The 16659-nt window shown below is 38.8% G+C and overlaps 2 protein-coding genes across 3 annotated transcripts; one reads left to right on the top strand and one right to left on the bottom strand.

Annotated features, from left to right (window-relative positions):
• Positions 1-3778: 3778 nt before the first annotated feature.
• LOC107590372 (homologous-pairing protein 2 homolog) lies at positions 3779-6415 on the top strand. The gene is made up of 8 exons (XM_016279083.1): positions 3779-3938; positions 4064-4164; positions 4356-4445; positions 4536-4647; positions 4745-4890; positions 5246-5299; positions 5625-5684; positions 6237-6415. Exons 1-8 carry the CDS (start codon positions 3917-3919, stop codon positions 6291-6293), a joined length of 642 nt encoding a protein of 213 aa, XP_016134569.1. The 5' UTR covers positions 3779-3916; the 3' UTR covers positions 6294-6415.
• Positions 6416-6543: 128 nt separating this feature from the next.
• Positions 6544-15828, bottom strand: LOC107590371 (max-like protein X). Of its 2 annotated transcripts, none has more exons than XM_016279082.1 (8): positions 15736-15821; positions 10643-10679; positions 10346-10435; positions 9843-9952; positions 8740-8842; positions 8542-8641; positions 8180-8381; positions 6544-7604 (listed from the first exon to the last, which is right to left on the bottom strand). In XM_016279082.1, exons 1-8 carry the CDS (start codon positions 15775-15777, stop codon positions 7548-7550), a joined length of 741 nt encoding a protein of 246 aa, XP_016134568.1. In that variant the 5' UTR covers positions 15778-15821; the 3' UTR covers positions 6544-7547. The 2 variants fall into 2 exon arrangements, with proteins under 2 accessions (XP_016134568.1, XP_016134567.1); XM_016279081.1 differs by having other exon boundaries at positions 6549-7604; positions 10643-10682; positions 15736-15828.
• Positions 15829-16659: the final 831 nt, after the last annotated feature.

Below are 16659 nucleotides of genomic sequence, written 5' to 3'. Positions count from 1 at the left end.
CATATTTCTGCTCGTTCTAAATCAGATACAGATAAAGTAACACAGTAAAGATTACATTAATATCAACGCATTAGTGAGAGCGATTGCGTGTGTGAATTAATTCTACCTGGCAGCGTCTCTACTAGTAGTGAAGCTGTGGAATTTACTAGTTATTAAGAAATATATGCTTGAACTTTTCAGTTTCAGTTTTCAACATTTGAACTGTTTGGAAACGGAGCGTAAATGTGGAAGTCCTTCAAAGGTTTCTTATCCTGTTGTGCCCTCTATAGGACCAGCGACTAGTCGACGTCAAGCTTAAAGCGTCATGGCAGAGCATTGAAGTCGACTAGTCGATTAGTCGGTGCAACCCCTAGTACAGAGTAATAAAATTGCTCTGTTTGTTTAAAGGTGCCATAGAATGAATTGATACAATATTTTAAATTGTTCTCTGATATCTACATAGACGGTATGTGGCTTAGGTAAGGGAAAAAAATCTCCAGAAACGGTTTTACGGGTGACCGTCCTTTACAACCCTAGGATTTGTCCCTAGAATGAAATGGTCTGTTTTTACCTTATTTGGAAGGGTCATGAATAATAATGTTGAGTTCTGCTCTGATTGGCTGTTTCGCCGTGCATCTCAATCTCACAGTGTGGCTCATTTCAGTTGCTCACACAGCAGGAATGAAACACAGGGAAAATATATATTTCAATACTGTCTCTCGCAATTATATCGTTGGGTATCGTAGGATCTGTAAATCATTCGCCATCATCCTCAGTCATCTTTCCTTACTCTGTTTATGTGGTAAGTGAAATCTTATGTACTGTAATGTAACAGGCTACCGCTAGCAAGCAGCTAACCATATCCCTTTAGTGGCTCACATTATTTTATTAGAACGCGCGTTATTTGTTTTCCGTGCCTTTCTGAATACAGACACCAACCCATCCCTGCACAGCCTGTAACATAACATTTATTTCCATGATCTGCCATTTTCGCTATTATCTTCACAATTATTCTTCACAATACCTGCAGAAATTCGGATGATTCGGCTGTGCAGGTTCGGCAGGCGGCTGGCATAGAACATGGGTGGGTATATGCAAATGTTGGTGACGTAACTATTAGTGATCCCGACTGTAACGTCACAGTCAGTGTTATGTTCTGATTCGCCTATTTTTCAGTGGTCTTTTGCATGCATGAGATTTACATAAGAAGGAGGAAACAATGGTGTTTGAGGCTCATGGTCATTTCCATGTACAGAACTTTTATTATTCAACTATGCCAAGGTAAATACAGTTTTCCATTCTATGGCACCTTTAAGCATCCCGTCTAGACTGACCGATGGAAGGCAGGGGAAGTGTTTAGGAAATAAAGTGAGTGTATGTCTGTGCAGGTTTTTTTTATTTTCAATCACATCCATTTAACTGTGTTAAATAGATGTCACACTGTGTGGATGTTCCAGCTGTGTATAGCCGTGTCAGTCCCATCATCCACGACAGAAGCTGGCTGCCAGTGAAACAGACATTTTTATGTTTGCCCATTTTTTGGAGGAATAATTATTTTAGACTGATAGTTTAATGTGCCCTCCTACTTTTAAAATAATTCATACACCCCAGTGTCTAGACTAGACTGTATTGATGCTGCGAGTTAAAGGGTTAGTTCACCCAAAAAGGAAAATTGGCCCATAAATTACTTACCCTCAAGTCATCCCAGGTGTATATGACTTTCTTCTTTCAGACGAATCCAGTCAGAGTTATATTAAAAATTGTCTTTGATCTTTCAAGCTGTTTCATGACACTCAACGAGTGTTGCATGCTTCAGTCCAAAACAAGTTAAATAAAAAGCACCCATCCATAAAACACAGTGTCTCACGTGGCTCCCGGGGGGTGAACAAAGGCTTTCTGTAGTGAATCAATGCGTTTTTGTAAGAAAAATATCCATATTCAAAATGTAATAATCACTTTAATGTAGCTTGCGCTCACTGTTGTACACGGAAGCAGTTCCGGGCGGATGACCTCTGAGGTCAGCATTGCGCATGCGCCGGTGAGTCTCGTGAAAACCAAAGTTTGTTAACAGGAGCAAAGGAAGCAAAGTTTCCTTACTTTAGCAAAGGAAAACCAGTCTCCTCTTGGCTTATATCGAAATCCTCCGACATTCTTCTTTACAAATCCTCGTTTTTGTACTTCTAATAAGTGACCATTGTTTTGTTTTGATCTTTCCACCTGTGTCACTTCTGAGCGGCGCATGCGCAAAGCCGACCTCCATACGACATCCTCCCGGAACTGCTTCCCTTTACAACCAACAGTGAGTGCAAGCTACATTAAAGTGATTATTACGTTTTGAATATGGATATTTTTCTTACAAAAATGCATCGATTCGCTACAGAAGGCCTGAAGCTGTGGAATTTACTAGTTATTAAGAAATATATGCTTGAACTTTTCAGTTCCTAAGCTATTTTATTGAAAAATCACAGAACAGTGTTGACAAAACATTTCCGCGCGGAATGACTCTGTGCGCGTGATGTACGCGCTACTGTCTGTAGCTATGTGTGTGCGTTACAGTGCAGCAGCGCATCAGATTAGAACGGCGATTAACTTACCTGTGCAATAAGCTGTTTAAAACGTGCATTCTGCCGTTCAATTTCGAGCATCCAGTAATATAATCACACATGTCTTGTGGAGCGCTTTCGGAGTATGCATTTATTTGTCATTTGAACAGTTTGGAAACGGAGCGTAAATGTGGAAGTCCTTCAAAGATGTCTTATCCTGTTGCACCCTCTATAGGACCAGCGACTAGTCGACGTCAAGCTTAAAGCGTCATGGCAGAGCATTGAAGTCGACCAGCCGATTAGTCTGTGCAACCCCTAACACACACACACGCGCACGCACACACACACACACGCGCACGCACCAGAATGGCGTCTTCAAGATGACGTACGTTGCGTCGTCACCGGTAGTCCCACAATTCAACTCGGCGCGCGAAAGCTGACTGAGGTAAACAACAGAAGAGTGCAGATCGCTGACAGATCTAGACCGAACAAACAATGAGCAAAAAAGACAGTGCAGGTATGCGATGCTTCTTTTTCTTACACTAGTGAACATTTTATGCCTTCGCTTGCTTGTGATTTCATGAATGATATAGCACAACGCTACAATACATTAATCAGCTGTACTCTTCGTGTCACAAACAGGTGCCGCACAGATCCTCGCTTACTTGAATGAGAAAAACAGACCCTTTAGTGCTCAGGATGTCTTTACAAACCTACAGAAGCAGTGTGGTCTGGGTAAAACGGTAAAAAGCGACATTACATTTCAGACTGTGGGATTTAGTTATTAAGAAATATATGCTTGAACTTTTCAGTTCCTAAGCTATTTTATTGAAAAATCACAGAACAGTGTTGACAAAACATTTCCGCGCGGAATGACTCTGTGCGCGTGATGTACGCTACTGTCTGTAGCTATGTGTGTGCGTTACAGTGCAGCAGCGCATCAGATTAGAACGGCGATTAACTTACCTGTGCAATAAGCTGTTTAAAACGTGCATTCTGCCGTTCAATTTCGAGCATCCAGTAATATAATCACACATGTCTTGTGGAGCGCTTTCGGAGTATGCATTTATTTGTCATTTGAACAGTTTGGAAACGGAGCGTAAATGTGGAAGTCCTTCAAAGATGTCTTATCCTGTTGCACCCTCTATAGGACCAGCGACTAGTCGACGTCAAGCTTAAAGCGTCATGGCAGAGCATTGAAGTCGACCAGTCGATTAGTCTGTGCAACCCCTAACACACACACACGCGCACGCGCACGCACCAGAATGGCGTCTTCAAGATGACGTACGTTGCGTCGTCACCGGTAGTCCCACAATTCAACTCGGCGCGCGAAAGCTGACTGAGGTAAACAACAGAAGAGTGCAGATCGCTGACAGATCTAGACCGAACAAACAATGAGCAAAAAAGACAGTGCAGGTATGCGATGCTTCTTTTTCTTACACTAGTGAACATTTTATGCCTTCGCTTGCTTGTGATTTCATGAATGATATAGCACAACGCTACAATACATTAATCAGCTGTACTCTTCGTGTCACAAACAGGTGCCGCACAGATCCTCGCTTACTTGAATGAGAAAAACAGACCCTTTAGTGCTCAGGATGTCTTTACAAACCTACAGAAGCAGTGTGGTCTGGGTAAAACGGTAAAAAGCGACATTACATTTCAGAGTTCTGCTTTTACGACAAATGTCCAGTAGCTAAGAGAGTCTGTGGTATTACAAGAACTCTTTGAAGTGTTCACCGCTTGTGCTAAATGTTATCATTTAATATTACAGTTTGTATACAGAGTGTATTATGCGGAATGATTTATTTTCTCTTCACTTAACTTACACAGGCTGTGGTCAAAGCAATGGAGCAGCTGGCCCAGGAGGGAAAGATTCAGGAGAAAGTCTATGGAAAGCAGAAGATCTACTTTGCAGATCAGGTTGGTCTGATTCCTCATTTAATATAATCGGGTGGAGACAATTTGCTCTTAATATTAAGAGAACCGGTGTTGTCCTTTCAATCCCTTCAGTCTCAGTTTGCGGATGTGAGTGATACTGAACTTAAGAAGATGGATGCTCGTATTGTGGAAATCAGCACTGAAGTACAGACCATATCACAGAGCTGCAGGCAGCTGGATACAGGTGTGCACTGAACATGCGCTGCTGGCAAAAGATGTGTTGTTTGAACTTGTGCACCGACTGTTTGTATTTGATAAAAAGTTCATCTTTTTGCCCTCAGAACTGAAGGAGCTGAACAGCTCATTAACCACAGCGGAGATGAAGGCACAGATCCAGGAGCTGCAGGCAGAGTGCTCTGGGTACAGAGAGAGGCTGGATGAAATCAAGTCAGCTAAAAACCATGTGACCCCTGAGGAGAGGCAGAAGGTTCGAAATCACTGCGTTCTTTAATATCTGGTGATCTTTTTTACCATGGCACCAAAACCAAGTGTTAACGTTTACCAGCCCTGTGCATGATTAATGAACACAAAATGTAGTGTCAAATAAGTGCAAGTGACCGTTCATTCACCGACATGAATCTCTCCCACACTGGCCCTGGGCCATTTTTATTGTACATTAAATTGCTTTTTGTAAGCATTGCAAAAAGACTCATCTTCTAGCATCTCTGGAATATGTTTGATTCATTAGGTGAAGTTTATACAGATAATGTGGCTGTCCTGGGGCAGTCAATAGTATATTATGCTTGTTCATGTTGCTGACAAATGTATTTCTTGCCCCTCAGGTTTACAAGGAGAGAGAGACTTATGTGAAGGAGTGGAGGAAGAGGAAGAGACTGGTAATGATCCGTAAAAACATTTATTCACAACTTCAGATTCAGAATGTCGGCTTATTTTTAATGATACAGCTGTAAGGCATGCCTTTATGAAAGTGCATTCATTTCAGATTTATCTTTGTGTCCTCAACACCATGGTTTATTTATATACGAATGGAAACTGCTCTTGCACATCATGGTTTTGACTGTCACTGCCAATGGTCAACTGACCTAAAATGATACCTGTTATACTGCTACATACCTTACACTATACAGATATTTATTAAGTCTTATGTACCATAATATGAAACTCCAAGCACAGCTTTTAATTTGTCTCTTTACCTGCCAGGTTACTGATATGGTTGGAGCTATTTTGGAGGGGTACCCAAAGAGCAAGAAACAGTTTCTGGTGAGTCATTTCCTTAGAACGGGTTTTTTTGACAGCCAAACCCCTTAGAAGTAACATATTTACTTGAAGTACCCCCTGAGATTTGACTTTAATATTTCAATTACAACACATTCGCTTGTTCACGATTCTAATGTCGGTTAATGGTCACACGATATGCAAGTAAATAGATAGTGAATCTTTAACTCGTTTCAACTAATCACAAAAATGAAGAAATGTATTGCTGTTGTAAATTACAAATGTAATGTAAAAGTAAAATGAATATTTGATGATAATCATAATTTTTACACTACAAGTAACAATACTGATATTTATGTCTTAAATTCTTCACTTTTTAACGTTCAAACCCTAAAGGTTTTATTTTGCCTTAATACTATTGAAATGCTGCAAATGTCTGGCCACAAAAATATTGGAAATCATGTGACTAAATAAAGTGAACCTAGCTCAAGTGGCGTACCAAAATGCACATTAAAATTGCAGCACATGCAGAAATTAAGTTTTAATTTTACATTGGATATTACCAATTATTAGCTTTTCATCAACTTCTTACCTCAGGAGGAGGCTGGGATTGAAACAGATGAGGACCATAAAGTGACAATGCCCAACATCTGATGGAGGACTCACTGAATAAATTCAGATGCCACCAACATTGTTGCCGGGACGCCTAACCTTTGGGAAGGTTGGAAAATAAAGTAGAGGATTCTAGGACACCAAGATAACTGTTTTGTTAAAAACCAATCCTATTTATAAAAGTGTTGAGAGAGAAAGAACAAACAAGCTGTAAATAAGTTTGAACATTGTTTATTTTTCAATTAAAAAAATTATACTGATACAAAAACATTTCAACCAGATTGTTCCATTGCAGTCAGAAATGCAGAAGCACAGAGTCTAGTATAGTAGTTCAGCACGACGTAGCCTCGTTCTGTGAGCTGGCATTTCGCTCCACTGTATGGCTTAACTTGTAAAGACGTCCCTTATTCCAGCACAGGTCAAACAGTTGGTTGTACAATCATCTGTTATTTAAAAAAAGATCTCGATACCTAAAAATCTGTGTCCTGAGTAGACTCCAATTCTAATTTTCATTATGCCTTAATTAACATTCATTAAAAATATAAATAGAATTGGGCGGTCACACCAAGTGAAGCTGCTACCATGCACTGTCTTCACTGATAGCTTATGCAGCACAAAAAAATACTTCACAAGAGCTTAAACCATTAACATAAATGTAGAATAAAACATTATTGCGCTACACACAGCTGAACAAAAATTGACATAACCTGACAAACAGAGGTTTATCTTCCATTAATTGTGCGTAGACACTGCAATCTTTGGTCACATCATCCCAATGACAGTGGTTTAAAAGAGGAACTAAGATGGCTCAGCATTGCCTAACTTTAATTATATTAAAGCATGAGGGACAGCTGTTTTTGAACGTAAAAACCAACTGACAATGATGCATCACAGTGTAACTAAACGTCTCGGCTCCCCTTTCCAGCACTAGTTTGCAAAGGTGAAAATGTAGTTGTGCTTTGGAAAATGACTTGAACATGAGGTAAAGATGTTGCACTGAATGCAACATACCAAGCTTAATCATTCAAAGGCAGCTTCTGGTTTATAATGCAGCAAATTGAGACATCTCACACCTCCGTATATTTGGGTGTGAATTTGGCTGGTAAGAAAATGACAATTTGACAATTATTGCATTTCCACATTTTTTGATTGGAATCACTGCCATAAACACTTCACTATATCAGTCAATACTTGAGCAAGCGCTGCTACATCTCTTCAGAGTTCTTGAACGCACCGCAGTCCATTAGAGAGACTGTTCTTGAATGAGCTATTAGCCTGAGAGACAGACAGACAGCTTCAGTACAGCTGACCATTCACTTGCTGCAGCACAGTCACCACAAACTCTCTCAGCGTCTGTCAACAATACAGAAAAACATGGTCAGTCTGGGAGTTTTCAGTGTTTATCTAAGCCTGTGTAGGTGACTGAAAAACTGAAGCTTGCTGTCGCTTGTGTAGTGATCAGGTTGTCTACATTGGTTTGAGTAGTGTTATTAATGTTTTTATGGCACGTTTTGCATGTTTAATGCATTTCCGGGTTGTTTTGTCTTGGTCGTACGAATACATTTGAAGAGCCAGGGTTCCCACTGTCTGGGAAAAACCTGGATAGCCTAATTTTAAGTGTGATTGCTAGACTTGGAAAGTCATGTAAATTAATAAAATATTAAATCGTTGCTATATAATGTTTTACATATACATGTTTTTCTAGTTTTCACACTCTGAAATATTTTATTAGGTAGAAACTGTGAGTAAAAACTATTTTTAAAATCCCTTCTGAATCCTTATCCAGTAAATCACAAACAACTGGAAAACTGAGTCTTTAAATATTGTTGTGGGCCTTAAAGAAAAAAAAAAAAGCTGAGAACTGCAACATAGCAGATAATTCAGGTATGAACAGACCTTAAATGTGTGAGCATGTGCATGTGTGCTACCTGGGGCTTGCAGTGTTCCTCGATCCAGCTGAAGACGCAGGCAGAGAGCTCCTGAAAGCTGTTGACTGACACTGAGGCACTGAAGGACTGGAACAGAGAATCCATGATGCTCTGAAACACACTGAACTTCACCTGATCTGAAACCTGCTCGCTGCCCTGCTGAGGGTTATTCTGATGGGCCTTCACAATGTGCTCATAGTTCCTGAAACAAACCCCACAAAGTGTCCATTAGAGACAGTATCTTAAGAATTTTCTTCCTCCCTTCCTCTTAAAGGTCTTAAAGGGTGTTATCTTTCTTGGCAGAAGAGTGACTTAAGCAGTTCAAATGTTTCTGACCCCCCTTTAAATAACCGACCACTCACGTTTTCATAATTTTCAGCGCCATCACCTCCTTCCTAAGAGTGGAAACATCCTCTTCCTGCTTCTTCTTTTCTTTGTGGAGAAACTGAATGTAGTCGATTGCTGCAAACACACACACAAGTCACTGAGCTTTTCCATTCCAGAGTAAAAGAATGGCGACATGTGACAAGGAAATATAAATAGATAATGAAGGTTCTCACTCTTCTGCAGGACTGTAGCTTTACTCATCTTCTGTGTGGCCATGGCAAAGTCCGACTGCTGCTGGCATGTAGGCACTATAAACTGCAGGTCATCATAGCCTTTCTGTGGGACAGCGATCCACACACACATTTGAGTGACAGAAGTAGAACGCTAGAAGCACGGGACTGTTCTCTTTTATACGCGAGTAGCTCACGATCCAGTGTTTACAGGATCACAAAGTGACTCGGTTCACAATATATTCTGCTCCACATGAACTCATCTCTGCATGTTTTGGGTTGCGTGTAATGTGTATTTGGGAACACAACATGCGCTGACCAACTTCAAAAATTTGTAATAAAAAGCGCTCAAAAACCAGCTGTTGTCAACAAAAGAAGCTTTAAAGGATCCCTGCGATTGATTTATTTCCACCAAAACTAAAGCTTGATGAATTATTATTTTGGTATTAGTATTTAGTATTGCTATATAATCACAAGGTGTTTGGCCAAATTGAGCAGCCCTACAAACAAGCACAACTTAATAAAGCTTAATAAAAAATCATATTCACAATTTTTATCAGGGAAAAAATCGAATAAAACAAAAATAATTTGCAATTTCCCCCCACAAATTGTGCAGACCTATGTTGACAAAATCATTATTTCTCTTTGCCTTTTTTCCCCCCCCTCCAGATTTAGTCTCTTAAAATAGTATGAAATGAAAGTTAAATCAATCCAAAGACGGGCATCTTTGGCAGTTACATCTCATCTTGCAGCATATTTTTAAGGCAGCATGTCAAGTTAAACATATTTCAACATAACATAAAAAAAAAAAAAACGCATCTCATGACACTGTTCCATTTCATTGCATCAGACGGAACTGCAATGCTGCCGCCCTGAACTGAAAGTCAGAGTACAGCTGCTGTCAGAAAAGCAACTGAACCACACCTTAACACCCAAAACACCACCATAACCTATTGTAATATTACAAATGGAATATTTTGAAGTTTGAATGTAATCAAGTCAAGTAATTACTGTGCTTTTATGATTGATTATTGCGGTCACTTATGTAAGCTACTATATTTTCTGTCTTTGTTTTCCCTAAAACAATTGGCTCTTCTCACTCTTACCTTGATGGCATCTCTGCGTTTCTGCTCTGCCTGTGTGTGTGCCTGTCTCCTCCGATCTTTATACGACTCCTTATAGGGCGTCTCATGTCTGTTGTCACTGTCTTCATCATCTAAACCAAAGGGATGAACAGTATGTTAGCAAGACTGTATCTTGATGTCTGTCTTTAAAGTTGCAATAATCAACACATATTTCCTTTTATATTGTGACGTACAGCTGAGTGTAACATAATTGAAAAAGAAAACAATATAGGCCATGGACTTGGTTCTTTGCATCAGAGGCAGATGATTGGGAGCCTGCAGGAGCAGGGATTAAATGCTTGGAAGGGTCTGGCATACGTATGCATGGATTTAATTGTTCACAATTAGATCGAACACATGCATTTTAGAAAACAGATGGGTGAATTTTGTCTTTTTCATGACAGGGAAACGATGACCATTTTAGAGTAAAGGTTATAAAATATTGGCCATGTTTGATATTAGATGATTGAGATTAGTATCATCACCTGTGTTTGGTACTGAAGAGGCACTTGTGGATCCAATGCTGTTGGCTCTTGACACCAAACTTCCTTTGTGAGCACTCTCGGCAAAGAAACCTAATGATATGGACATTTGGACATATGGTTACTTCAACATTTGACAGCACAATGTAGTTTCAGTTTTGTCAAGTCCACCCTATGGGTTAATTATATTTGTATAACTGCAAATCCAACCTTCGTCTTGGCATATAAACTGGAGAAAAAAACAACAACAAAAACAGTAGTTGAGACTCTCAGTAATATTTTATAGCTCAGGGTACTCACTGTGATCGAAGCCGTTGTCGCTGAAGGTGCCGTCCGTCTGCTGAGACATGGTGATGGGTGATGTAAAAAAAAAAAAAACAGAAGAACAGTCAAAGCCAGCCAGACTAAACATTCAGAGACCAGCAGCCAACTGATGATCACATATGCAAACTGAGCCTGACATGTCCTGCCTTACCTTTATCTAGGACACCTCTAACTCCCCACTGTGATGTCCCAAATAACCCCTTTAAAAGGTGACATTTAATCTATATGCATAATCAGTGGTCGAATTGTAAACATTTTTTAAGGGGGATGGTGGGGCGGGGGATCCTGTGTGATTACAAATTAATCAATTTTTTTTAACAAAAAATAAGCTTTATAAAGTGATCTGTGGTTTATGAGCTGTTTTCCTTGTGTCAAAAGGTATGTCAGAATGTAGGTTAAACCAATGCACACACACACACAATTTATGTGTGTCTGTGTGCCAAATGACTGAAATGATGCCCCTTGTGTGGCATGTTGACAAAAAATTATATAATATTTTTGGGGGTATTTTTTGACAATAACGATGATTAATATTTTGCTGAGTGCTGGTTTAGGCCTGTCATGGATAAAGGAATATGACACTAAAACCGCCAGTAGGTGGCGGCAAGTATCTGTTTTAATGAATGATTCATTGAATCCTTCAATCAAACGATTCTTTCAAAATGGCTGATTCAATTAGAATCGAAGCAAGTTGACTGTCTTTATGAATGAATCATTGAATAATTGGCTCACTTGATTCGTTCAAAAAGAGATTCATTCATGAAAGTAACACTGCATGCTCCGAGACACAGGGCAGATCTACTCCAGCTTTGTTTGCAAGTATTTCATTTGCAAAACAGGAAAAAAGACTAAATGTGTCTAAAATATAACTCACTCACTTAACTTATTGACTGTTGAAGGCTGTATAAAATAACTAAATAGGCTAAAGATAAATAATAAAAACTCACAGGGATATTTGTCTTTCATTATTTTAATTATCTTCGTTCTAATAGACTTCATCATGCAATGAATGCTTTTGGACTCGAGATGTTTGTTTTTTCCACACTTCATAACAGTGGTGTAGGCAGAATTTAATTTTTGGGCGGGCCAAAAGTGAGCGGGCACCCATTCCCAATCCCCCCCTCGAAAAACTTCCATCTCATTTTCTCCGCCAACTTCAAAATCATCCTACATCACTGTTTTACCTTTTTTTGTAAAGGGCGTTTGACCTTCTTTGCATGTTCACTTTGTAAACGCTGGGGTTGGTGTTGGGTCATTCTTGAACGATTCGTTCATTTTGAATGAATCTTTAATGTGACTTGGGAAGAACGAGTCGTCTCGGGGAGTGATTCGTTCAGTCGCGCATGCGCAACATCCTATAGGTTCTGTACTGGAATTAGTAGTTCACCTGGCTTGAGTCTTTGAGTTTTTCCGAGTCGTTCGTTCATCACGTGACAGCCCCATAAGCTTTAACCAAAGGGGTCATATGATGCGATTTCAAGTTTTCCTTTCTCTTTGGAGTGTTACAAGCTGATTGCATAGATAAGATCCCTGAAGTTGCAAAGACTAAAGTCTCAAAACTTACACCAAATAATGATCTTTAAAAAAGCATCATATGACCCCTTTAACCAATGCAGTCTGAGCCGGAAAGAGAATTGATTAGTTCATCTCTCGAGTCTTCGGGTTTGAGTCGTTCATTCATCACGTGACAGCCCCATAAGCCCAAACCCGAAGACTTGTCAGATAAGAGGTGAGGTGAGCTAATCATAGACTGAAGACCCAGGTAAACAATGAATTAATCTTTTCTGTTTCTTATAGCAGTTTTGTATTGTTTGTAGTGTGATCAACGTTTGCGTAAGTAGTAGACGTATTAGGGAAGTAACACGTAACATTTTAATTATGTTTTGCTAAAATGAACGAAATGACTCGAAAAAAGATTTGTTCATTTTGCTGAACGAGACTCAAAAGTCCGAGTCGGTAAAATTATCCGAACTTCCCATCACGAACTTCTGCAGCGATGTAGTTCGATTTTGAAGTTGGAGGAGAAAATGAGATGGGAGTTTTTCGACGTACCCCAACTGTATGAACAGGCATTATGAGATTTTTGGTTTCAGTGGGCGGAGCACACATGAATATTCATGAGTTTCCCGGACATGCTCGTGGAACCAGGTGGAACTGAGAATTTAATGGGTTTAATGGAATATAAAAAAAAAAAAGGTAAATATATTTACAGCGTTGCACAAACCTATGCCTAAACTACATTTGTTCATCATTTTGTAACAGTTTATAATGTTTTTATTAGTTTGCACGTTTTGTGCAGTCATCACTGACTGAATGATTGCAGACATCCAGCACACTTAAGCTAGTTGTAACTTACTCTGATTTCAGTTCACTGTGCTGTAGCTTGCAATGCTTTAAAACTGTGTCTGTTGTTAGTTATGTTGAGTACAACAGCTGAAATAAACTTGTATCTGTGGATCATTTTTCATCTATCCTGTTAGACTACATTTACAAAATGAATAGGAATCTAAGACCACACACACAAGCATTAAAGTGTTCCTTTAATTTTAAAAGTAAAATTTCGGATTAAACAAAATTGTATGGACAAAAGTTTAAAAAGTAGCCTACATTTGGCACACTGTAAATGAGAAAACAAATACTTCACAGCTTTTTATGGAATGGAATAAGAAACTAATTTCATGTTAAAAATAATTTTATTAACAAATGTTCATAAGTGTGCTTGTTTTTATATGATATATGATATATACACAATTCTTCTTCATGTTCTTTCTTCATGTTCACCAACTGCATTTAGGCTATCAGATTAAAAATATTAAAAAAACATTAATATTGTGAAATAAGTTTACAATTTAAAAAGTCCCCCCCCACTCATGAATATTCATGTTTGCCCCTCCCACTGAAACCGAAAATCTCGTAAGACCGGAAAACACAGAGTTCACGCAGAGCTACACAAGACAAGCGTTTGAGGTTAAAAAGTATATCAATTGTAACTTTTTGTTGTTGTTTGTTTTTTAGAAAATAACCGATCGTTTCGCTAGATAAGACCCTTCTTCCTTGGCTGGGATCGTTTAGCTGCATTTAAACTACATTTGGGAAGTTCAAACTCGGGGGCAGCATAGAAGTCCATTATTTGGAGAGAAATCCTCAAATATTTTCCTCAAAAAACAATTTCTTTACGACTGAAGAAAGACATGAACATCTTGGATGACAAGGGGGTGAGTACATTATCTGTACATTTTTGTTCTGGAAGTGAACTAGGCTAACGTTACTCCTTTAATCTCAGTCAATTCACCAGAAACAGACAAACTGCTTTCCGCATCTGATGATGAGACGTACGAATCTATATGCAGATCACGGTATATAACTGTTTTAAATTAGCCTACTCTTAATATTTCTCTTGTGGCCCGAACATAGGCTAGTGAAGAAACTTATAGGCTATTTTGTGTTAAACAGGTTGTTTTTGGAAAGTCGGTGCTTGAAGTTAAGCTGCTCTTCATTTTTATTGATGATTTCAGTGTTAATTTTAATTATAGGTATATAATTCATTACATCATAAACATGTCTTGAAAGACCTTTTTAAGATTTTCAATGAGGAGTAATAGCCTACCTCGCAGCGCGTCAGTTATGCGGGGATGCGCTATGAAATTATTGCGGGGCAAATTAATTGTAATATTAATTTAATAAAATAAAAGTAACCTAATAATAGGCGTAAGAAGAATGTAACAGGCCTACATTAATTGGAAATGCCAAATGCTCTTAATATTGCCAACAATTAGATGGGCCTAACTAAAGTGTAGGCTATACAATTATTTTATTCAGAAATGTCATGTTTATGATTTTTTTTTTATGAATTCGTTATTTAAATTATTAGGCCTACTACATATTCGGAAACAGGTGCAGTTAGTCATCTTTGTGAGGAAGACAACAGCTGGTTGACAACAGCTACGCCCTTGCTTCGTAATGTATGCTAGAACAGGGCGAACATTAGCCTACTGACTCTGAATGGGACGCATCCTCTCTCTTAGATTAGTAGCCTATCGTCCCTCGTCCTCGCAGTCACACATATACGTTATAAGTTATGTCAAGGAATGTATTCAAACTGTAATCAGGTTAATAACTTAAATCTTATTGTGCTGTCGACGAAAACATGCGTGAGCTTGTAATATTAATACTGAGCTCTGATCGGTCAATCGCCGTTATTCAGTTTATAATGTATTAAACGTAGAAAATATTAATAATAATTCATTTGTCAGATAAGATTTACATAAAACACAACATTATTAATCTAAAGGGGGTGGTGGTTTTACAGAGGGGATGCTTTTTGCCATTTTTTTCCAACCAGGGGCATGCCATCCCCCCTCAATTCGAGCCCTGTGCATAATGTGTCTCCAAACTCTCAGACTGAGCAACCACTGTCCGATTGTCAAGCTGTAATTACAGTCGGTCCAACTGAGGGCATATTTTATTATTTTATTCGTTGCATATGAATGCGGCAGTAAGTCTGAATGCACTGGAATAGCAGCATAAATATAAAGAAGGCACAAACAAAGAGAACCAGAGTCTTGCTGTCTTGGCAGTATTTTGGGGGACCGTCTGTCACTTGGGGGGAGTCGATTCGGTCGTTCGAACGCGCCTTCGATGCCCGAAAATTCTGTCTAGTGAGGCAGTTTAAATACGTTTTGAAACAGCCAGAAAGAGTCTGTGTAGCAAACAAACAGGCTAGCTTAGCGGATTCAAGTCTTACACGTCTGTTATAGCTCCCATTCTAACATTAACAACATAAACAGTCCGTTTAAGCGCAGAAACGTTTTCGGCCGTGTTTTTGTAGTGACTTGTCTAAATTACCGCTAAATACACTGCATTTTAAGACCACGATAATGTGGGAAGCAGGGTAATTGTTCTTTTGACTTGCTGAACTTTACAACTAACGTTAGCCAGCTGAGCTAGAGAGTGAAACCAACCACTGCAGACCTACACAGATAAACAGTAACACACTTTACGAGGGCGATTTGAGAAGATATGGCTGTTTAAAATCAACGGACCGTCTTTAACTGAATAGTTTTCCTTACTTTGAGCCAGGGATCCTCCGGCGACGCGCTGTTTTCCGTCATTTTGCAATAAACAATGACGGGATGTTACGAGCTGCGCCCCCTATTGGCCATTATCTGGTCTGACCTCTAGAGACTCATCCTCCAGTCTGTCGTTCTTTCTGCTGACTACTGACTGTGAATTCCGATGAAATCTATAAGTTCATTGTTAATATATTGAGCCATTCGATCCATCCATTTCTTTTTTATTTTACTCATTGCATTGTCTATGTATTCTTATAGCCTATACAATACACATATACCTTACACTGATCATCTCCTATATGAGTCAAGATAAACATCAATGTGTGGTCATTTATTCCACATGGTGGTGCTCTAAGAGAGTTTATCAAACATCAAACTGAGAGTTGATGCTCATATATCTCATGGTAATGGGATAATCTATCTATCTATCTATCTATCTATCTCTCTCTCTCTCTCTCTCTCTCTCTCTCTCTCTCTCTCTCTCTCTCTCTCACTCACTCACTCACTCACTCACTCACTCACTCACTCACTCACTCACTCACTCTCACTCTCTCTCACTGTCTGTCTGTCTACAGAGCCCTATAGATTTATTGTAATTTCTGTGTAAATATAAACCTTAAAGTCTTGGGTTTGAAAAAGCTATTTATGACTAGCAGAACACAACACTAAATAATAAATGAAACCAATGATAAACATTTAATAAATTAAAATACATTGAATAAAAAATAGATCAGTTATATGTAGTTATAAAACAGATTTGATCATCTGTAAAATAAATAGATAAATAAAATAAAATAAAATAAAAATGCCAGTGTGGTTTTATTGTGTTCAGTTGTCCAACAGCTATTACAAAGGTAACACTTTACAATAAGGTCCCATTAGCTAATGTTAGTTAATGCATGAGCTAACATTAGCTATCAA

The sequence above is a fragment of the Sinocyclocheilus grahami genome, unplaced genomic scaffold (genome assembly GCF_001515645.1).
Source record: "Sinocyclocheilus grahami isolate Dianchi unplaced genomic scaffold, SAMN03320097.WGS_v1.1 scaffold127.1, whole genome shotgun sequence".
Lineage (NCBI taxonomy): Eukaryota > Metazoa > Chordata > Actinopteri > Cypriniformes > Cyprinidae > Sinocyclocheilus > Sinocyclocheilus grahami.
This window is presented reverse-complemented; position numbering and strand designations above follow the sequence as displayed.